Source organism: Podarcis gaigeae, assembly GCF_964106915.1.
Source record: "Podarcis gaigeae genome assembly, chromosome: 16".
Lineage (NCBI taxonomy): Eukaryota > Metazoa > Chordata > Lepidosauria > Squamata > Lacertidae > Podarcis > Podarcis gaigeae.
The window spans coordinates 19,188,360-19,212,040 of NC_139693.1; the positions used below are offsets into that span (position 1 = coordinate 19,188,360).

Genomic DNA, 23,681 nt, shown 5'->3' on the forward strand with positions numbered 1-23,681 from the left:
AGTCCGCGCGCCCTTTTACCAGGCCCGGAACCAAACTCTCGCGCTCAACATCCCTCCGGGAATCCGATTGGCGCCGAGTAGTCCGTTGTGGAGTAACCATGACGACCACTCCATAAGCCACCCTGGGGTTGCTGTCGCTGCTGCAGCTGCAGCTTCCGCCGAGCCCCCCGTCATGAATTCGTTTGTCGCGCTTCCCCGGCGCGAGGTGTACGCCCTAGACAACACGGAAAAGGCCAACCAGCAGCTGCATGACCACTACCAGCGGATCCTCGCCCCCCTGTCCCTCTTCCCGGCCACCGTCTCCAGGTTGAGGAGCTCGATCGACAAAGGGTCCTCTGCCATCTCGTCCCTGCAAAAGCCTGTGCCTGTGCCCATCTCCCTGGCCAACCTCATGCAGCTGCTAAAAGGCCGGATGGAGGTGGGGACTCAGTGGCAGCAAATACCCAGCCCACACCAGCGGGCCTTCCAACAGGTCATCCTAACTGAGGTCAAGCACATCTTTAAGGATGTACAACGTTCCCTGTATGACCCAGCCTTCAGTCCCCAGGAAAACAGAGAACTCTACCAGCACCTGGTGACTTACATTGGCTTGGTATGCCAGCACCTTTTCCGTCGCTACCTGTCTGTCATGGAGCGCCATCGTGCACTGTCTGTCTTCACGGACTGTGCTAACCTAACTCGCTTCTCTGCTCAACTCTCTCTGGACTGTTCCAGGCTCCTCAATGTAGCAGCTGTCCGCCACCGCCTAATAATGGACACGAAGACCCTGCAACTCCGCCAGACCGAAACGTCCAGGAAACGGGTTAGTATGGCAGGTTGGAGGTCAACGCAGATGGACATGTGCAATCTGCATTTCAGCATTGACTACTTCATCAGGCTTATGAAACCTCACATACCAACGATGAGACAGAAGATAGCGAAGGATATCAAGGAATTGGAGGACTTACCTTTGTTAGACATGAACAAAATAAAGCAGTTAAATCTACCAAGACTGAGCTCTAGTAGCCACTTCAGACAAATGCAGTCTGATGTGATGGCAATGCCATGCTCACGCACCAGTACTTTAGGAGATCGGCCTAAACTCCAGCGAGTTAAGCATGCCATTTCCAGCAGTCTCAAGAGGAGCCAGTCGTTGCCCAATATGAGAGTTGGACAGCTCCTAGCAGATGAACTTGGAATTCGTTTATCTGTGCGCCCTATCAGCCCTGATCTGCCTTGTCATTATGGTGAGACCACTGAAGATGATGGGCTCAAGGGAATGGCCGGGCTGGCTGAGGACCTCCGAAGACTAGCACAGAGAACAGTCCTGAAAAGCAGCCAACAGAAAGGAGAGCAGGATGAGGATTTAGAGCTCCCTCCCCTCATTAAAGCCTTGACACGGCGCAAGACTAATGAGGTTCGCCTTGAGCAGCTTCAGAGAATACTTTGCTCTCTGCAACGAGAGGAGTCCTTTGAGATGTCACGGAAGAACACCATGATTGCTGCCCCAGCCACACATCCTCAGGCTGCAACAGTGAACTTTAAAGTCAACGAAAAGATGGTTGTGAAGGCAGCTGATATGCAAGTGTCAGAAAGAACCTACGTAGAAGCTGTGTCTATGGAGATATGTCCAGTAATTTACAACCACCTCCTTGGAGAGATAGATAATGCTACAGTGAAGTCTCTAGATGCAAATCTTTCCACTGGTGAAGAGGTCAGGGAGATGTACAAGGAACTAATGAATACTATCCCAAAAGACCACCTGAAATTTGACCTAGGGCCCATGATAGAATCCCCTGCAACCAACATTGAACTGGCTGGGTGCTTTGCTTCCTCAACATTGACTAGGGGGAAAAGTGAACAGGTCATTAATAAAGAGCTGAGTAACATCCTGCCACCTGGACCATTTGTCCCTGAGGAAGTGTCAGAGAGCCCAAATGTACCCTTCAAAAAAAATACTGGTAAAAAAACCTCTTGGCTTAAATGGTGGAAAGCAACATTCAACACTGATGATTACTTGAAATACATTGGCACCAAGGAGTCTGACTATTTGCCAGTGATATTTCATTTATACAGCGTTAAGGAAGATGAGGAGCAACAGCCTGTATTAGATGAGGTGCAAGTAAAGAAACAAGTGAAAGTGAAGAGAGACGTGATAAAGAAAGCTGCTGAACTTCAAACCAAGAAGGAAAAGTTTGAACATGGGAAGTGGAATTCCAAATGCGCCATGCTGCGGGGGTTGGAAAATGTTTTTTGCTCTGACCACACATCTGAGGATCTCAAGGTCTTTCAGAGAAGGCTGGAAAGACTGTGGACAGTTCTTCATTTCTCTGAACAGGAAAGGCTGGATATGGCAATTAAGTACAGCTCCAACCCATATTACTGGCTGCTCCCAGACATGCTCCAAGCTTGGGAGACAGCAGCACGGTCTATCCAGGACCGAGAACTCCTGCTGGCTGATTTGGAACAGTTTGAAGAAACTGCTTCGAATCCAAACCGCTTGTTCGACCTGGCTCCCCGCTCCTTCATAGCACGAATGAAGGAATCCAGAACCAGGAACCGCTTGCGCTCTGAGTTGGCCCAGTATGACTCAGAGCTCTATATCATCCTGAACAACATCAAAGAGTCTTACAATGACACAGTGACCTACAAGGGACGCCCATACCTGCAGAAGATGGCATGGGATACAGTGGAGATGCTCTATTGGCTACAGCAGGAGCGACGTGCCAATACATTGAGGAGAGTCATCCAGAAAAGGGGCCTAATTAGAAGACTTCCTCCTATCCCTTAAAGACTGGTACCACTGTTTAGCTCACTGGTGAACACACCAAGATGGCAGTGGAGAAGACATCTTTTCTGCACATGCACCAAATTCATCCACATACTTTTCCAGCAAACCTCTCCTTCAGCCTAGCCAAAGGTTGAGAAACATGGAGGCAGACCGCAACAACCTATATTCAGTTTGTAGTGCCATGGTCTATTGGTGGAATAAGGGAAAGAACAAAGAGTGGTAGTGGGGAAAATGTGGGCATGCACCAAACATCCAGAATACGTTTAGTTCATTCCAGATTTCAGAAGGGTTGACAGTTTGTGAGATGTACCTTAACCACAAATGAATTGGATCCTATGAAGAATTTAAGGTTTCTGATATCCTCAAATTAAAAATGTTTCTTGTCCTCATGATTTGAAGTGCTGCCATGATCTTTGAAGTAATTGCTTACAGACCACATTAGGCCTGCTATGAATTTCTTCCCTATGGCTTACCTTGCCATCTTATCCGGAATTCTATTAGACCATGATTTTGCAAAGAATCATGATGTGCCTGCCATGCACATTCTCTTCAATCCCCCAGGGCCTCTGGCACAGGTTGTGTCCAGCCTGTGTCAGTGCCCCTGGGGGATGGAGGAAGCGGGATGTGTCAATTTAGTGTGTCTTCAGAGTTTTGGCTACTGTACTAAAGGTTCTACTAAACTGCAAGCATACAGTACGGGTTGCCCTTGATGAAGCTGGGGTGTGGGGTTCTGTTCTGTCCCATAGTTGAGTAATGGGGGACCTGACTTACCCATCAATCTCACATGGCAACTGGAGGGTAGATGTAGAGCAATGATTGTTGTTGTTGAGGGTAGATGTAGAGCAACGGTGGTGGTGGTGGTCAGCAACTAGTTTTCCTACAGTAGAAACCAAGACCACAATCCTCATTCCAGAGTGGTTTTCAAGTCGTTACGTTATCATATGAAACTGTTCATACCTGTTAGTAACAAAGAGGCAGCTAAAATCCTTTGGGGGGCTGGATTTGGCAGAGCTGCCAGTTGCTTATCTCTATAGTAGACACCCAACTTTCTCCCCTCAGTCCTCTTCAGTCTTCTCTGGCTATTGCAAATGGATTCCAGGAGAGGTCTGCAGGTTGGTAACATGAGTGGACCTTTTCTGCAGTGGCTCCTCATTTGTGGCATGGGATGCTCTCCCCAGGGAGGCTTGCCTGGCACCTTCATTATACACCTTTAGGCACCAGGCAAAAACATCTCTTCAACCAAGCCTTTGGCCAGTTAACATTCCATGTACTTTTAGATGTGTATGGGGGGTTGTTGTTTTGCTTTGCTTTCGTTCTTGTGTCTTTTTATGCTGTGAACTGCCCTGAGATCTTTGGATGAAGGGTGGTATACTGATTTAATAACAGATAAATAGCTTTGTGAGGTCTGCCTGAAAAGCAGTACAACAACTTACTGCACCCTATTGCCCTGTAGAGATTTTGGATTACAACTTCCATCAGCCTCAGCCCCCACCAGGCGATGATGGGTGTGGTGTATAAATGCCTTAAGGCTTAAATATTCAGTATTGGTGGCCAGTTTGGTGGTTGAATAAATGCCTGCTGATCCTTCTATCAACTACTGTTTCAATTGTTGCAAATGAAGGATGACAAAATCACTGGCCAAAGTTGCTGGTTAGAAGAGGAGGAAAGGGTATGTCATGAGCACTTTGCACTACTGCACAGATCAATCTGTGTACCAGATAGAAGTTTATCATTGACACCCAAAAGATAGCTCCGCTGGTTACAGCATAGTGCTGTTAACACCAAGGTTGCAGGTTTGATCCCCATAAGGGACAGCTGCATTTTCCGGCATTGCAGGAGGTTAGACTAGATTATCCTTAGGGTCCCTTCCAACTCTACAGTTCTACGATTCTATGAGAAAACAGTTGAGATGCCAGCAGAATAAAACCTCTGGTAGGTGACTCAGAACAAGCAGCTGGGGAAGCACAATAGGAAAAGGTCCAGTTTGACTTCAAGGAAAGTTGCTTTCTGGGTCCAAATGTGGCTTGTAGTATAAGCAAGACCAGCACTCCACCCTTTCTGCTTTGCTGTCCCTTGTTGCTTGGAGGTGCCTCTCAGAACACCTACATGATGTAAGCTCTCTTCTAATCCATCATCAAAAGCAAGCTACATAAAGCCTTTGGCCCCCAACTTGTGCTGTATCTCAGCAAAGACTACAAACCTAGTCCTGCTTACCCAGGAGTGAGCCCCACTGTGTTTTGAGTAGACATGGTTAAGATTGCACTGTAACCAACCCTTAGCATGAGGCAACTGGAAAATGGGATAGTGGTGGAACATGCATGTAGAGATCACTAAATCTCACACCTTGCAGCACCTTGCGATTGCTATTTGACATCACAGCAGGGTTTCTCTCAAGTGAACAAGTGGCAGCTAGAATGTGAGAAGGGTGGTCCCCACGGGGATAGGCATATCCTCCCACACACATTTGCAATTTTAGGCTAAAACAGGGGTAAGCAACTCAACACTAAGGACTGCTCTGTATTAACTCAAGAGGCTGTACCTCTATGTTAACCATCACAAAGCATCTTTTTGGCCATACGGTTAACTCAGCCTTTGTTTTATGGGCTGTAGTAATATGCACATATGGGCTTGTGGGTGTGGGGGAGAGGGAGATGTATGGAATTACGAAATGATGCTCACTTCAGACCAACCAATTCCTGCCGGGAAGAAACAGCAGATGAGATTGATCTTCCTAGGCCTCAGATGATAGTTCTTGTGCAACTGACAAATGAAGCAATAAATAAGACATTTAGACATCCTGCTGTACAATGAAGTGAAATAGCCTAACTCAGGAGAGCAAAAAGAAATCAACCTTCAGTTTTGCAGGGGGCTGAACTTTGCAGCTGGCCTGTAGCAGAGGGAATGTGCGCTCATCAGGTGCCTAAATACCTACACTGTCCCATTTCATTTTTACACATATCATAGGGGCTTCACAACTGCTTTACGTTATCGTTCTGTCTTTTAATCTATAGTACAGCAGACAAAAACTCTCAGGCATCTGTTACAAATGTTTTATTTTACTGGAGAAAAAGTTTTGTCAAACTTCAGAGAACAAAAGTCACAGGTTAATTATCAGTATAAGAAGGACTCCACAGGAGGGAATAAACTCAGGAAAATACCAAATATGACAAAACAAACAAGGGGGAAAAAGGGGGGGGGAGTACTGATTATTCACTTCCAAAATTAAGCCACAAATAGGGAGACAGAAACTGAGCTGGGAGGGAAGGCTGTGGCTTAAAGTAGGCTCCAGAAGGAGAAGAGCTTGCCTCCTGTTCCACCCAGGACCACCCTAAACTTAAAATCCAGGTCTAGGCAGGGGGGTGCAATGTCAGTTATTGCTGAACTCCCCACACCTCCCTCCCCCATCCCCGCAAAAATCCTTGGGAAATGTGTTCTATTTTTGTTTTTGTTTTTTTAAGGGAAGTTAGTTGTCACTAAACTTTGAAGAGACACAAGATGTCCATTAGTGAGACCATGCTAAACACAAATTGACACATCGTGAAGCCTGGCACAGTTTTGTCGCGGATGTACCACAGGAACCCGACGTCCAGCCCTCAAATAGCCTACCTGAAAAATAAAAGACACAATTCATTTGAAGGCTCAAAGGTGGATCTCTGCCTAGAGTGCCTAGAGGGAACCCAGGACCACGTCGCAGAGGATTCCAACACAAAGATCTTCACTTCTAAGGATGGTGCATGAGTACCTACCCAAACTTCTGAATGTCAAGAAAGCTGTATGTGAGGCTGGTGGAAGGAACAGGCATCAGGGATAGAAAGAGAAAGAGAACTCAGAATTGTAACTATTTCACAAATAGCTCTGGAAAGATAATTATCAGCATATTCCTCAGCGGTTGACAAAGCATCCCACTTTGGCTGGGAGCAGTAATACAGGAAGAGCAGTTTAAGGGAACATTGGTCCCTGCAACCCCAATTAATGTGAAATATTTATTTTGAAAAGCAAAAGAACCTCCCTATTTATAGGAAATTCTCAGTGTGCTCATTTTAGTTACAGATTTCCTGAAATGTAAGCAACTAGTTAAAATGCACATTGGGGCAACCACTTTTGGGGCAATGTTTCATTTGTTGGCATTTGCAATCCACCCTGAAGCAGGACTAAGACTGCCTTCTCTCGGCTCAGACCAGTGACTGACACTGCCTCCCAAGCTCCCAGGCAGAGGTCCTTTTTTTCACAACCAGGGGTCCTTTTAACATGAGATGAAAGGTACTGAACCTGAGACCTTCTGTATGCAGAGCTCTACCAGTGAGCTGTGGTCTCTTCACTGAGCAAGCTGCCTTATTCCAATTCAGATTACTTCTCCATCTAGTCTTATGTTGTCTACTCCGACTGGCAGCAGCTTTCCAGAGTTTCACTGAGAAAATAGGTTTCTCCAACACCTGTTACTTAATCCTTTGGGGGAAGACTGCGCCTGGGACCTTCTGCATTCAAAGCACAAGTTCTACCAGTGATCTACAGCCTATGTCAACTGTAGTTAAACCCTGGCTTGCATGTGAATTGCCCATCCATTCTGACAGACTGCCGAGGAGCCTCAGGCTATCCTACTGTGCACTGGGGTCATACATACCCTACAAACAGCAAATGGTGGCATTTGCTATTATTGCAGTTGGTTGCAAGTAAAACACCTATGGGACTCCTCATTCCCGTCAACTGCACACAATTCAACCTAACTTCCAGATGAATGCATGCTGACTACCTGAATAGGGAGCTGCTGTGTATTTTTGTGTGAGCTCAATAAAAATGTAGCAGGTAGAAAAAGGGGAGGAAGAAAAATCCCTCAATATGGGGAATTATTAGGGTGAGATTGCCAACAGAATTACAAGTGTAATGATATGTATCTGTGGTATGGTAACATTTTATAATGCTGCATAGTGTCCTATCCCAGCTGGAAGAAATACAGAAAGGAAGCAATTAAGATATCAAGGGGGTGGAGAGCTTTCATTATAATAAGACTTTTAATTTTTGTTTTAGAAAGAAGACAAATGGGATGGATGGAGGTTTATAAAGTAATGAACCACATGGGGAAAATGTGGAAAGAAAATTATTCACCCTCTCTCATACTACAAGGACTCAGTGTTACCTGCCAAAAATAATTTGCAATGGGTTTAGGATAGAGAAAATCAGAGTATTCCCTCATATAATGCATGATTAACTAAAGAAATTTACTATCAGAAGATGGGGTGATGGCTACTGAATTATGTGGCTTTTAAAAAGAATCAGACAAATTCATAAAGGAGATCTTCTCAATGGCCACCTCCATGAATTGAGCAGGACAACTCTGAATGAATGCTGGAGTAGACAAGGGAAGCTAAACTTTATGCCCAGCTTGGGATGTACCTAATTAGCCACTGCTGTAAGGAGAAGGCTGGTCTAGGCAGATCTTGGTCTGAATCAGCATGGCTATTCTTGTGTAAGGAGATGTTGGAACTGCACCTTTGACAAACAGTCATCTTTAAAAATTCACAGGCCCTCTGCGAATGACCCTCCCAGCACACAGCTCAGAGATGAAGTTGGGGAATCTTCTGGATGCTTAAAGACTTGCTGATTATTTTCAGAGCAGCATTGTCCAAAGACCACTGCATCTCCTGCAAGCCAGAGTGACTGCTACACCTCAGCCCCAGCCTCTTTAGTGCATACCAAGCTACATATGCAAGGGGGATGCTGGCAGCCTTGTGAGCAGATGGCAAAGGTGCAAGGTCAATGGCAACAGCAGGGAAAACAACCAAAACACTTGGGCTGGAGAGCAAGAAATTGACAGACTGGGCCAGATTTTAAGAGCAGGAGAGTGGAGCCTATTCTTCCCACGGGAAAATACTCACAGTCCAGCTATGCAGCAAAACCCTCAAGGACAGCTCGCTTCTCCTCCCTCTATTGCTGGGCTGGTGACAGTGGTCCAAACTACACCTCCCACACCCAGCTGCATCGCTTGCTCCAGGTTGCCTCAGATATCCTAGGTGCTAGGCCTATGTTGCTGCCAGCAGCTTTGCAATCCAGAGCACAGCAGATACCAGAAGGTATCCCTCAAGACACAGCAGACCATTTTCCCAAGTCTCACCAGCCACGCTAATGTGCCATCCCCCTCCTCCAAGCGACTCAGGAAAAAAACGCTCTCACCTCCAGACTCAATACGCGGAGTATCGCAACCTGTCCGCGCCTGCATCCCGCCCGAACCGCTGGACATCGTAGAGGGATGATCGCGGAACGGGAGAAAGCTGAACACGCTCGTATCCGTACACGTCTCCGACGGTGGAAGCCGCAGCTGCCGAGCGACGCAGGGGGCTTCTATCCCGGGTGTAAAATGAGGAAGTCGCGGCCGCCGCCGCAGCAGCTACTGCTGCTGCAGTTCCCGAGGCAGGCAGCAAGGCCCTCTCGTAGGGCTCTAAGGCAGTGGAGAGGCGATTGGCCATGGCCGTGGCTTGTGAGTACTGGGCGTACTGAGAATACTGGGCCATGGTCTGCTCCGCATAAGCGTCGTATGCAGAAGCCCCATACGCCGCGGCGGACCTCGCGCGATACCGTTTATAGTAGTCCACCATTCCGTAAGGGTCATCATAATACACGGGGTCCCCATAGCCCGTAGGGTAGGGGGTGCGCACCATTCCGTATTGCTCGCTATAAGTTTCGGTCAGCTCGGGCACTTGCCCCGTGCGATCTACCGGGCACTCTTTAGACCAGTGACCCTCCTTCCCACACCGGTAGCAGCCACTCTTGTCTCCCATCCCGGGTGCGGTCCTGAGACGGCTGGTGGACAACTGCACGCGCATTCGTTTGCCTTGAAGAAACAGACGCAAGAAGGGCAGCTATAAAGATTTGTTAAAAACAGTTCAAAGCAAAAGCACAGCAGGTCAGGTTTGTTTGCTTGTTTATGTCATGACAACCAGCTGGCCCAGTCTGCACAGCTAACAGTACAAGAGGCAAAATAAAAAGTGTTTCTGGGACCAGTTGTCCCTGGCGGCAGGGAAAGTGGAATCCTGCACCTTCTGACTTGGAATAGCCCACCATTTTACCTGAGGAGCAGAGCATACAGCAGCAGAAGAGTTGTTCCAGCCTGCTTAGGAATGTGAACTATTTCATTCAATCCCCAAATATGGTTTTGGCTGCAGTAACACAAAAATATTTTGGTAGGCCTGCAGAATGTTATGGTAAAGCCTGAATGAGCCAGCAGACCCACGAGGCTTGGGTTCAAAAACTTTGCTAGCTTACTTAGCTAGCTTACTGTATGGCTGCATCGGGAAACATACAATATCCCAATATGTGGTCCTGAACACACCAGAAAAAAACTGTTGCTGTTATTTTGTTTTAAAATAACATTTGTGACCCTTATGAGGGGATGAAATGCTTATAGGGGCATAGCAATGTATGCTAAAGGTTGTAAAAGGATATGAAGAAAGTTCCAACTCTGGTTTCACACTGAATTAATCCTTACATTCTTGATCCACTCTTCCTTGTCTCTCCATTTTCCAAAGGCAACTCACTTCCCTGACCCTGATGCCAATAAAGCTTGCATATAATGAATCAAATGTAATCCATTCATTCTGCTCAGAGCAATCTTGCAGGAAAAGGCTTCCTGAGCTTTCAAGACATGCAGTTAATTGAGATTCCTGACTATGGCCCTATCTCTATTCCTGGCCTATCACAGACAGACCAACCTTTTCATGCCCAGAGAAACCACTAGCACAGCAACTAAATGGAAGCCAGAGAGGTTGCAGGGCATCAGGGAGGAGGACAGTGACCCCTTACGGAAGTCATAAACAAAGACCACCCATTTCCTCAAGTCAGACCAGAACCAAACATGCACCACAAATGAAAGATTTACACTTGGCACACAGCCAAACATAGCATGGCTTAGTTCTTACAAGGCCAGCCAAGTCTTTTTCTTTCTGCTGCCACCTGCCTTAGAATCATAGAACTGGAAGGGGCCACAAGGGCGACCTAGTCGAATCCCCCGCAATAAAGGAATCCTTCAGCCTTGTGGTCTTACCATGCACAGTGGCTGATAGCATCCACCCAGCAATGCAGGGCAGGTGTTGCTCACCAAACTGGCCTAGTCTACCTTTTAGCTGAGGACAACTGTTTACAGTCCGTGCCCTCATATTTCAGCAGTGAAAAGGTTTAATGCTCAACCCAGCTGATTTCTGCCCCATGCATCCAAAAGGCTACTAACAATGGCTATCTGATACCTGTAGTGGCAGTCTGAATACCAGTCACGAGGAAGCATGAATGGAAAAGGGCTCAGGTTCTACCTGACGGCTTCCGAGAGGCATCTGGATGGTCACTACAGGAAACAGGGTGTTGGTCTGACACAGCAGGGCAATTCTTACGTATGAAGCCCCCTACAAACTTGCCCCAAGACCACTGCTCCTTTTCAGCTCTCCTTTATTCCAACACCACCCCCTGGGAACAGAGGAATCTACCTCCTGATGGAAAGAGGCCAGGTCATCCTGAGAGTAGTGTTTGAAATTTCCCAGGTGCCTTTTGCAACTGCAGTGGGTCCAACTGTGACCACGTGCAGGTTTCTGGATGCCAGGTTGGCAACTGACCTCTCCATCTGGCTGGCCCCTCCAGCTATCTTAAGCAGGTAAGCAGAAGAGCTTATTTATTGCATTTGTATCCCACCTTTTTCTCCAAGGTGCACATGGTTCACCCCCATCCTCAGTTAATCCCTACAACAACCCTGAGAGGTAGGCTAAGAGGCTGTGACAGGCCCAAGGTTACCCAGTGAGCTTCACAACTAAGTGGGGGTTTGAACCCTGATCTCCCAGGTTCTAGTCCGACATGCTAACCAGTACACCACATTGACTTCCTAGAGTGGAGCAGCTATATAAATATGGGGAAAGCAAAATGTCACTCAGAAAAGGATCTGAAATATTTTCCTTGAAGCCTGAATTTGTTCTATTCTGGATTGTTTTATCTGATTTTGTAATGTGTTGTAAACTGCTTTGAATGTTTTTCTTTAAAATATAAAGTGGTGTAGAAATGAAATGAGTAACCAATAAAAATTCCACTGGGGGGGGGGGGGAAATGGCACCTAGACATTCTGTTGTGGTGACCGTTACCTAGGTTTAAGGTGCCATTTGGTGATTAGCTTATATATCTTAGTTTCTAACTCTGCCTGGGAGTTCAGCTTCCAAAGTTATCCTTCTTGCCCACTTTTGTCCAATGGATCAGGTTGCACAGCTTGGTTACTGGGAAACAGCTTCTGTGTTCTTGATCTCACCTTTTGGGCTTTATGCTCCATTGCATGTCAACCCACAACTCCAAATAAGCAGCAGATGGGATCCTGTGCCTTAAAAGCTGCATGAACAGGGCAGGCACTGCTCACCAGACCCCACTTTTAACTGAGTAACACCACTGAAGAAGGAACTTCAGCAAAGCTTCTCTCATCTTTGCATGATCAGCTGTGTTTGCAAATGTCCCTTCTGGTTCAGGCAATTTGTACCTTTTTTGCTGCTACTTAGTTATCTCCTGGAATTCATAAACAATCACTGTTACTAGCCTGGCAGTCTTCAGGGAGTATGAGTGAAGCACCTTGGCACAGAGAAACACACTTCGTTGCCAAATTAGCTCCAGTGGCTGAATTTAATTGCATAAAGTCTTCAACACCAAATCCAAGACTATATACAACTACTGTATGGGTACTCTTTGGAGCCAAAAGGACTGCAAGTAGGAATTTCTCACCTCAAAGTGTGGCTTAATACTGCCAGATTGGGAGATGAAACAAGCAAACACATAATGGGCATTGGTCTGCAACTCCTAAGATGCTGAAGCAACAGAGGGACTGCAAAGGTGGAGGCTTGCCTTATCTGTATGGGTGCTTAATAGGTAATAAATATTATGGATTATTTTAGCATATGTTTATCCCTGTCTTAACTCTATACAGGCTTCTCCCCGCCATGAACACAGCTCAGCCAAACAATTTCAAATGAACCAGGCCTTTCCTCACATGACTTACAACCCTACCAATTCCTTGCCTTGACCGCTCCCTAGAGACATCTAACTTTATATACGGAGTTACATCTTACCTATCAGCATGATATAGCTAGATTCTAACCACTTTCCAGACAAGCTAAAAGGAAAATGAAAAAACTGTGCATTTTAGTTGTATATTTTGGTTGTTGTTGTTTTGTTGGAAGAAAGAGTACTTTAACATATTATCATGCAATTCTCACCTGGAAGGTATCAACCTCAGCAAAAATTGACGTGGATGGTTATTTTGGATTTCTTCCCCCACCCAAGAAAAGCTCCAGATTGGAGAAATTTGTTTTGTTAACACATTTTTGCAAACACTGTACTGAAGAGTTTTAGTAACCAACTAAAGTACTACTCAGATGTTCAACATTCTGAAAATTAGGTATATAGCCCTCTCCAAACCCCCAAAAAGTGGAAGTAAAAAATAATAACTAAATTACTAGAACAGAAATAGTAGATTACTAAAACAAGCTAAAAAATCAGTCTTTGCTGCCTGTCCCTAGCCGTCAGATTTGCTATGCTGTCTTGGATCTAACAATGACATTCTAACTGCTCGGCAGGAAGCTGTTAGCAACAGAATGTTGATAAATACTGCAGCTTCTAAGAGAGAAGTAAAAGGTCATGCAGGCCTTGGGAAGGAGAAGCCATGTGCTGTCAGCAATAAAAGGGAAAGGGAGGGGGGGGGGAATCAGTTAAGAAGGCCTGGAAGTAGAAAACACAGGAAGTGCAAAAGTAAACTGGCTGAAGGAATGGGAACAGAGCAGGCAGTGGGCTGGGAAGCATGGGCTTAAGTGATTGATGGCTATAGAGGCAGTTCTTGTTTCTAAAAAGGATCTACTTGCTGAAAGGAAAGTGACAGGTAGGTAAGGAAGCTGGGTGAGGAGGAAGGGTAGGATTGTGCCCTAGATTGCACAAGGTCAAAAGGCTGATTAGGTGGTGGGCGGGCTCCATATCGCATGGATTTGAGCCGATCTTCAGTCATCAGTGCTGCATGCTTATAGCAATTCAATCAATAACTAACTAAAACTTTAAATACACACTGAACATCCACAAACACCACATAACTAGTAGGGCTAACTAGAAGCAGAGACCTGGGAACTGTGAAAGACCTGGGGGCTTTTTCATTGCTGTTCTGAACTGGATGTAAGAGAAATTTAAAGTCATTTTTAAATTTAAATTTAAAGTTAGAAAACTTATTTTGGGGTGGGAGAATACATTGACTGTTTTTCTTCTAATACGCTGGCTGTTCAGCTAAAATCAATTTTTAAGGCATCTTTCTGGGATTTCATTAAATTTACTGGTTGAAAACATGTATTTGAAATTGTTCTGGCTCTACGAATGGTATATACAAATTTGGATGCAAATGTATTGAGGAAGCAGTGAGCTTTGGTTCATTAAATTTCTCACACAGAAAATAAAGTACCCACTTTCAAATCCTCAAACAAGGCCTTTTGCCAAGAATGTACATGTATTTAAATTGAATCTATTTAAGAAAATCATTGGTTAGAAGCCAGACTAATCAAATATTAAAATCTAGCCAGCGGACAGCCCTCCTAGCTGCTGAACATGGCTGGAGTAGTTTGGAACTCTTGTCAGCCCCCGTGGGAGAGGCGAACCCGTACATGGGTCTTTTTCCTTCCTGTTCCTAGCCCACCTGGCTCCCCCTTTCCCACCTTGGAATTCTGTGTTGTCAAGGCCCCTGATGGCCTCCACGGCATCCTCTGCTCTCTCCATGTGCACAAATGCGTAATCCTTAACAATGTCGCATTCAAGCACCGGCCCATACTCCTCAAACTTGGTTCGCAGCTCCAGGTTGGTGCAGCCGGGGCTGATGTTGCCTACGTGCAGTTTGGTGGAAGCCTTGCTCTTGTTCTTACTGGCCTCCACGTTGATGCACACCCCGTGCAGCTTGTAATGGTGCAGGTTGCGGATGGCATCCTCGGCTGCCGTCTTGTCCTCAATGTGCACAAAGCCGTAGTTCTTGATGATGTCGCATTCCAGAACCCGTCCGTACTGCTCAAAAAGGGAGCGGATCTCCTGCTCCGTGGCCTCCCGAGGAAGATTGCCAATAAAAAGTTTCACCATGGTGGCTAATGCTGAGCGTGGGGGACAAGAAAGAGGCTGCATTTCAATGAAGGAAGACAAACAGTATTAAGACACTTCCGCAAAGAAAGAAAACCAAACTGGGATTCACTAGTCAAAGAACAATTCCTCACATCAAGATCAAGAGCATCTAATGAATTTCACAAGCCCCCTTCAAGTGCTATCTTCCAAGAGATCATAATCTTGTTGAGAAGACCCTCACTACTATGGCTCTACCCCCATATTGGGGCGGGGGATATCTGTACAGAGAAGCAGACTCTAGATAAGTAGGCTTCCCATGGTTTGCAAACTGGTATGATCAGGGCTTTAAGTCACAGGTACTTCAAGCACTCTCCTCTTCAGAAGTTCTTCTCTTATGTGTGTGGATGGCAGTGCACAGGCACAAGCCCCTCCATGCAGCAGATGGACTGCCTGTTTTTAGAAATATTGTAATTAGGCTTATGTATTTGCTTCTCTGAGCTCCTTTGGGAGGAAGAATGTAAACTTTTATAGTAATAATAACTGAAGGATCTAAACCTGGATTTCCTATATCCAAAGCAAGTGATCTATCCTTTTTACCACAAACTGATTTTTTACGAAGATTCACTTATTCAACGGATTTATATTCACCTCATAAGCATTCAGATATTCAAAGCAGCTCACAAGAATGTCTTAATTATGTTTAAAGTCTCTGTAAAAGCAGGCCTCTGCATAAAAATCCAAAGGTGCATTCCGCCCACATGCTGCAACATTTATTTATACAGTCATACCTTGGATCCCAAACGCCCTGGAACTCAGACATTTTGGCTCCCAAATGCTGCAAAACCTGGAAGTGATTGTTCCAGTTTGCGAACAGTCTTTTGGAACCCGAATGTCCGATAGGGCTTCTGATTGGCTGCAGAACTCCTGCAGCCAATCAGAACCTGCAATTTTGTTTTCAAACATTTTGGAAGTCGAACGGATTCTGTTCAACTTCCAAGATATTGCTATATACTGCTTGATTGTAACAAAACCTCTCTAACCTATCATAAGCATTGTCATTCCCACTCTCTTTTGTCAGGCCCTTTATCTGTGACTTTAACAGCGGCTTGGCATAGAAAAATTTAGAAAGCGACTATTTTACATTCACTTCATGCAAGAAAAGCTTCCCCTAAAGAATTTCTGGGCAACAGATTGTTGCTATAGCAGAAGATCAGAACATCTTTTGTGAGGTACATCCCTCTGGAATTACCTTCCACAAAGCAGCATCTCTCCTAACCTTTGGGGATTAAGGTTTGGTTGGTTTATTCACTTTCTGCTATTGAATTGGAGCTCCTTGTGTTGGTGCTGCTTTGTGGATTTGTGCCACACCCTCTTGAAATGTACAGCTCTCTACCTTCAAATAAATCCCTTTTCAAAAAACCAGTCTCTCCTCAGGGCCTTTGGATTACATCCCCCCACTCTCAACACTGCAATTATAACCAAGATTGACATTGCATCTCTTTTCATGCTCTTTTAAGGTTTTTTTTTAAAATGTATTGTTAGGACTCTTATTTCATATACCGTATTTTTCCTTCTATAACACGCAGATTTTTTCTTCTAAAAAGGAAGGGGAAATGTCTGTGCGTGTTATAGAGCGAATGTGTGGTCCCTGGAGCCGAAAAATCATGCAAAAATCAAATCGCGGCGCTGCATGCTGCACAGAGAAGCGAAACCTGAAAAGAGGAAGCGGCTGCTTTCCTGCATTCTGCCTCAGGGTCTTACTGCCCACCCTCCTCTGTTTCGTTGCTGTGTTTGCTGAAACGGAACAAAGAGCAGGGAAAGCCCCTCCCCTCCAGGCAAGCTCCGTTGCTGCTGGGGGAGAGGGAGAGAGAGAGGGGGGAGGGGGAGGGAGAGAGAGAGGGGGGAGGGAGAGAGAGAGGAGGAGGGAGGGAGAGGGAGAGGGAGAGGGAGAGGGAGAGAGAGAGAGAGAGAGAGAGAGAGAGAGGGAGAGAGATAGATAGATAGAGATGGCTGGCTTGGGTGGGGGGAAACTTTTGCCTTTCTTTCCTCCCTCCCGTTAAATCCCCCTCCTGCATTCTTAGCCAGCTGCTTCTCTGCACACCCCTCTAATGTCCCTTCTTTGTTTTTCCTTCCCTCCCCACTTAAAATGTGGTTACAAAGCATGGATCCTCAGGATCTTTGCATTGGGTCACCCCAAATTCACCATCAGATCACATAGCATGTCCATGGCTACAGCCTGCACCAAAAAAATCACGCACCCACTGTTGCCTGGGGCTGCAATGGTGCAAAAATGTGGTTAAAAAGCATGGATCCACAGGGATTCTCAGGATCCTTGCATTGGGTCACCCCAAATTCACCATCAGATCACATAGCATGTCCATGGCTACAGCCTGCACCAAAAAAATCACGCACCCACTGTTGCCTGGGGCTGCAATGGTGCAAAAATGTGGTTACAAAGCATGGATCCATAGGGATTCTCAGGATCTTTGCATTGGGTCACCCCAAATTCACCATCAGATCACATAGCATGTCCATGGCTACAGCCTGCCCCCCCCCCCAAATCACGCACCCACTGTTGTCTGGGGCTGCAGTGGTGCAAAAATGTGGTTAAAAAGCATGGATCCACAGGAATTCTCAGGATTTTGGCATTGGGTCACCCCAAATTCACCATCAGATCACATAGCATGTCCATGGCTACAGCCTGCCCCCCCAAAATCACGCACCCACTGTTGCCTGGGGCTGCAATGGTGCAAAAATGTGGTTAAAAAGCATGGATCCACAGGAATTCTCAGGATTTTGGCATTGGGTCACCCCAAATTCACCATCAGATCACATAGCATGTCCATGGCTACAGCCTGCCCCCCCCCAAATCACATACCCACTGTTGCCTGGGGCTGCAATGGTGCAAAAATGTGGTTACAAACCATGGATCCACATGGATCCTCAGGATCTTTGCATTGGGTCAGCCCAAATTCACCATCAGAGCACATAGCATGTCCATGGCTACAGCCTGCCCCCCAAAAATCACGCACCCACTGTTGCCTGGGGCTGCAATGGTGCAAAAACGTGGTTACAAACCATGGATGCACAGGGATTCTCAGGATTTTTGCATTGGGTCAGCCCAAATTCACCATCAGATCACATGTCTGTGGCCACAGCATGAAGCACAAAAATGATACATCCACTGTTTCATTCAGAATGTTTTTTCCCTTGTTTTCCTCCTCTAAAAACGATGTGCGTGTTATGGTCAGGTGCGTGTTATAGAGCGAAAAATACAGTATATTGCAAGCCACCAAGCGCTCTATTGAGGGAGTGGAAAGATGGCATATAAACTTTGGGGGGGGGGTGCAAGTAGATGCATTAAATTGCTTTTGCTACCTGCTTACCTCACCGTCCTCTCATTTTCTAATTTAGATAGTAAGTTACCAATGCAGACCTTTGCATGGCTCTATAGAAACAAGCTTTTGAGTTCAATAAGACTGAAGCCTAAATATGGGCTGCATATGCACTGTGCTTTTAAAGCACATGAGCTCTCCTAAGGAATCTTGGGAACTGTAGATTGTTGGGGTACAGGGAATTGTTCAATGAGGGGTAAATTATAGTCCCCAGGATTCTTGGGGAGACCCCAACTGCTTTAAATGTATGGTGTGCATGCAGCACGAGTTTAGTTTAGGGCAAAACTAGATGTGACATTGGTTTAGTATTGCATAGTTGTTTTTAATGAAATAGTCAGTGTGTGGGGTGGAAACTGAATTGTGACAGTAGTGTGGGCTGAGGGGAAGTTTTATTTATTATTGAGATTTATACCCTGCCCTTCACCCAAAGGTTGTAAGGTATGGGTCACATCAACAGAAATAAAAAATAAAATTAAAAAATTATACAACTAAAACTAACACACACATTTCTGGTATGATAAAAATACATTTATTCTTCTGCCACTACCCAAAGGAAACAAAAATGGTTTCAACCATCACTGAAACCCCTATGGCATGATAGCCCCATGTAGAGTGCATTGCAGTACTGTAGTTGGTTTGGAAATTACCAAATCATGGGTTACTGTAGCCACTCTATCTCAGTCAAAGAAAGGCCATAGCTGGTGAAGCAAAAGTAGCTAGTAACAGACACACTGTGACAATGTGGCTACTAGAGTCTCCAGTGATTAGGGGAAATCCAAGGGTACCACCTTACTACATACCTGATCTTTTAATGAGAGTGCAATCTCTCCAGAATAAGGTGTGAACCCACTTCCACAGAATCTCCATCCTTTCAGCTCAGTGCCCGCCCCCAGCCCTCCACCACTTCTACGCAATCAATTCGCACCCAAAAACCTTCTGATTCCAATGCAAAGAAGGCATCATCAGCATATCGATGCCAACTCATCCCACATCCCCTGATGATGGTACCCAACAGCTTCACATAGATGTTAAACAGCATGGCAGACAGGATGGACCCCCTACAAAGCTGAACAGCGCAATTACTATGGGGTCAAGCAGGAATCTCAAAAGGCTATTTTCTGAATCTGGTACCCAGAGTAGATGAACTACCATTGCACAACACTGCCTCCAATTCCCAATTTACAAAAGCGGCCCAGTAGGACACCAGAGCTAAGTATATCAAAAGCTGTTAAGTGACAATCAACAGAGTCATACACACTCCCATCCCTCTCCCAATTCAAATAATCAATAAGGGCAACCAAAGCTCTCTCTGTGCCCAAACTAGGCAGTTGACTGAAATAGGCCATGATAACATGCTTCTTCCAAGCACACCTGAAGTTGAACAGCTATTACCTTCTCAATTGCCTTGCTCCCAAAAGTAGGTATCATATTTCTCTGTCTAAGGAAGGCTTCTCCAGAAGGGATTGCACTCTCCTTCAAGGCAACCAACACAGCACAATCCTCCCTAAATGAAGTATTGACTGGTTGGTCAATCCCTTTCAACTAGATTTGATAAGCCAGGATGAGCAAAGGGTCAAGATTGCAGATGGTAGGCCAAACCTCTTCAACTATCTTCTCCAGGTCATTGGGGCACAACAGCTGAAATTGATCCCATTTATCCAACCTTGACACTGCCAGAGACTTCCCCTTGACTTGCAGAAATATGCTGTCCATGTCAGACCAAATGCAAATGATTTTGTATTAAAATTGCCTTGCAAATCTCTCACAGCAAGTGATAACCATAGTTCCCCCTCATGAGGAGTGGGAAACCTTGAACTATGTAGAACAGCTCTGATAAACGGCTATTTGAGGATACCATGGTGGCAAAGTAATAAGCCATCACCACCACATGGTAGGTATGAACATACACTCTTACCTTTGCTTGGCCATATTCCATGAGAGACTTGTGCCACTTATGTTCAAACCAGTGGCCAGTCCATTTCACTGATCAAAGGTCCTCCCGAGAACCAGTGGGCCCCATCACCTCCATGGACTAAGAGAGGTTGCTCAGCAGCAAATTGGGCTAGAGTCCCCTCCATCAGAGCATTTGACAGGGAGACCAGGGCCTCAGCCTTTAACCCGTTGCTTCTGTCACTGTCCCAATCAGAAGCAGACCCCCTCTACCCCATTTATTACCATGAGAGGAATTTAATTCCAAGCATAAAAGTAGCACACATCCATTGTACTCTGCCACAAAAACCAATTGAAATTAAATTGGATTTCACTCAGAAGATGGTGCAAAAGCACAATACTTCAGTTTAGTAAGCACCTTTACATAGCTCACTTTCAAATGAGATAAGCTAAACAGTATAGTAGAAAGCAAATAAAGTATTTTTGTCACACAATGACTTACCGTATATTTTGCTCTATATGACTCACTTTTTCCCTCCTAAAAAGTAAGGGGAAATGTGTGTGCGTCTTATGGAGCAAATGCAGGCTGCGCAGCTATCCCAGAAGCCAGAACAGCAAGAGGGATTGCTGCTTTCGCTGCGCAGCGATCCCTCTTGCTGTTCTGGCTTCTGAGATTCAGAATATTTTTTTTCTTGTTTTCCTCCTCCAAAAACTAGGTGCGTCTTATAGAGTGAAAAATACAGTAATTGCTTTTCTCTTCTCCCCACAACTTCACCACACTAGCTGAAGTGTTATAAGTAAAATGAGAAGGGGGTGATTTCAGCCCCCAAATCTATTTATTGTTTGCAAAGATCCATACCCCACCTTGTTAATTTAATTGAAAGATAGGGTATACATTTTAATAATAAACTTCTTGGGACATGGTCCATCTGCCCCCTCTCTTTACACTTAAGACTTTGTAAATTTGCGTGTACACAGTGACACTGATGCAAAGATAATAATAAGCAGCAACAACAATAATGCTAACAAACCATTATTTTGTAAGCAACCCAAAGAACTTCTTGTAGCTCAGGAGAGTGCCCTCTCAGCGATGCCCCCAAGAACTGATAACTCCTTTTCCACAGAGGTACAACAGGCACCACGTCTTTACAGCTTCCATCCGTTGCTGAAGACACACCTCTTGCTGACTGGGAAAAGTTATGGACCACCGGGATGAAATTTACGGCATGTAGTGCCTTGAGAGAAAATATTATGAAAATGATTTATAGGTGGTACATAACCCCAGTCAAGCTTGCAAAAATTTATCATTCGCCCGAGAACAAATGTTGGAAGTGTAAAGAAAGGGAGGGAACATTCTTCCACCTTTGGTGGACGTGCCCAAGGATTAAGGCTTTCTGGGAACTGATCTACAATGAACTGAAAAAAGTACTTAGGTACACTTTCCCTAAGAAACCAGAGGCCTTTCTCCTGGGCATAGTCGGCCAATTGGTTGTAAAGAAGGATAGAACCTTTTTTATGTATGCCACAACAGCAGCAAGAATTCTTATAGCAAAGTACTGGAAGACACCAGATTTACCCACCGTGGAAGAGTGGCAGATGAAAGTGATGGACTACATGGGCTTGGCAGAGATGACGAGCAGAATTCGAGACCAGGGAAGAGCAACGGCGGAAGAAGATTGGAAAAAATTTAAAGACTATTTAAAGAAATATTCTAAAATCAGTGAATGCTAGATTGATGTTGAATGAGAAAAAATAGGGGTTAATAGCGATAATGGTTAAGTGGAAGAATCTGAACAACTTGTATAATTAATTTGAAAAAAAGGGAGGGATTTGCTAATTAACTATTTCGACATGAGAATGCAGAAAGGGGAGGTACGAGGAAGTCGGGAGAGTAAGGACCATGAAATTAAGAGCCTGAAATTATACGTGTTGTATGTTTTCTTTATTGTCTTGTCTTTTTTGTTATGGATGGAAAATTAAATAAAAATTATTTTGAAAAAAAAAAAAAGACACACCTCTATATCCTGGTCCTTTGAGTAATGCGCTGTGTGGAATTTTGGCGGGTTATGGATGATAGAGCTGTTTTACTGTCTCATGTTTTTTAAATGCTGCAATTCTACCCTGGGACTGTGGCAAGGGGTAGGCAAGAAACACAACAGCAACAACAATAGCGCACGTAACGTAATACTTTCTTCATCATTTGCTAGAAATGAACGCTAACACTGGAATATGCTTATTGTTAAGCGTATAAACACAATATACGAACATATAGCACGTTATGGATAATACTAAGATCTTATTAAGTTTACATTACAGTATTGAATCTAACGACGTGTCAACATCAATTAGGATAAAACTGAAAGGGTTCATATTGACCACATACTGCTTTTTTAAAAATAACTGATAGTATTGTATGTTACCGTACTTCGCTGTTTTAGTATACGCCACCCAGAGAAGTTGGTTATCGGGTGGCATATAATTAAAAAATGCTAGATATTAAAGTATCGATATATAACAGAAGAATAAGGCGAGGAAGAATTAATGTCAATAACATAACAATTATTAGCAATTATATTATCAGTATTATTTAAATCCACAAAACCCACCCAACCCCGCTTTACACTTCAGCCAACCGCCCAGAATTGCACCTCGTTACCTTGCCTTAGCAGCAGCAGCAGCGGCGGCGGCGGCAGCCCACGGCACAAAATGGCGGCAGAGACAACGGAAAAGCTTCTCACCCGCCCTCCGAACCCCCTAACCCGCGCTCCGCTGTACCCTAATTGGTCCCACGAGGAACCGCCGCGCGTGGTGAGTGGGCACGGGCCAGAGTCTATCAAGGAAGACTAGCCAATGAGAGCCCTCTTTGAAAAGGCAGCCATGTGGGTTGGTTCCTAGCATCTGACGTCGACGACGAGGAGGAACAGGGGGGAAATTCTCGCCCCTTGGCGCGCCCACGCCCAGCTTTCTCCTCGTCCCCCGCCCTACGTCGGCTGATCCTTCGTTCTCAATGACGAGTCGCGTCGTCCGAGAGCGAAGGATCGTACCATTTTCAGGAGCGTGGGGGTGCTCAGTTGGGAGGTGGGGGCCGCCGAGTGTATGTTGCTGAATGGTAGGCGTGTGGATGTGGGAAGTTCCCCCCCCCGGGTGATACCACGAAAAGGCGGGGGTGGTGTTGGAGTGAATATGGTTTGCTCCAAGGGAAGGTGGCGGGGACTATTCCATAGAAAGTACTTTTTGGAAGGAGTCCCTGAAAATAGGGGGGGGGGGAGGAGCCTCGGAGGACCTTTATTAATGTTTTCCCATCTATCCGTGATTAACGCTGTTACCCCACTTACTTTGTTCTGTTCCAGGCTCCCCTCTCTCCGTGTTATCCTCACAACAACCCTGTGAGGTAGGAGAGGCCAAGCAAGGAGGACTGGCCTAAAGTCACCCAGTGGGAGCTTCATACCGAATGGTAGAGTACATGCTATGCAATGCAAAATGTCCCACTTCATTTCCTAGCATTGCCTGGTAGGACTCGGGAAGACTCCTTAAAATTA

General features: G+C 45.4%; 2 protein-coding genes across 6 annotated transcripts; one reads left to right on the forward strand and one right to left on the reverse strand.

Annotated features, from left to right (window-relative positions):
- The first annotated feature begins 4 nt into the window (after positions 1–4).
- CCDC87 (coiled-coil domain containing 87) lies at positions 5–5,949 on the forward strand. Its single transcript, XM_083717100.1, has one exon. The coding sequence runs from the start codon at positions 173–175 to the stop codon at positions 2,768–2,770; it is 2,598 nt and encodes an 865-aa protein (XP_083573226.1). The 5' UTR covers positions 5–172; the 3' UTR covers positions 2,771–5,949.
- Positions 5,807–22,922, reverse strand: LOC310834129 (RNA-binding protein 4B-like). Of its 5 annotated transcripts, none has more exons than XM_083717571.1 (4): positions 22,799–22,922; positions 14,467–14,889; positions 8,939–9,596; positions 5,807–6,376 (listed from the first exon to the last, which is right to left on the reverse strand). In XM_083717571.1, the coding sequence occupies exons 2-3, from the start codon at positions 14,876–14,878 to the stop codon at positions 8,947–8,949; spliced, it is 1,062 nt and encodes a 353-aa protein (XP_083573697.1). In that variant the 5' UTR covers positions 14,879–14,889; positions 22,799–22,922; the 3' UTR covers positions 5,807–6,376; positions 8,939–8,946. The 5 variants fall into 5 exon arrangements, with proteins under 5 accessions (XP_083573697.1, XP_083573695.1, XP_083573696.1 ...); XM_083717569.1 differs by having other exon boundaries at positions 22,804–22,884; XM_083717570.1 differs by lacking the exon at positions 22,799–22,922 and adding an exon at positions 22,749–22,773.
- Between the last annotated feature and the right edge of the window lie 759 nt (positions 22,923–23,681).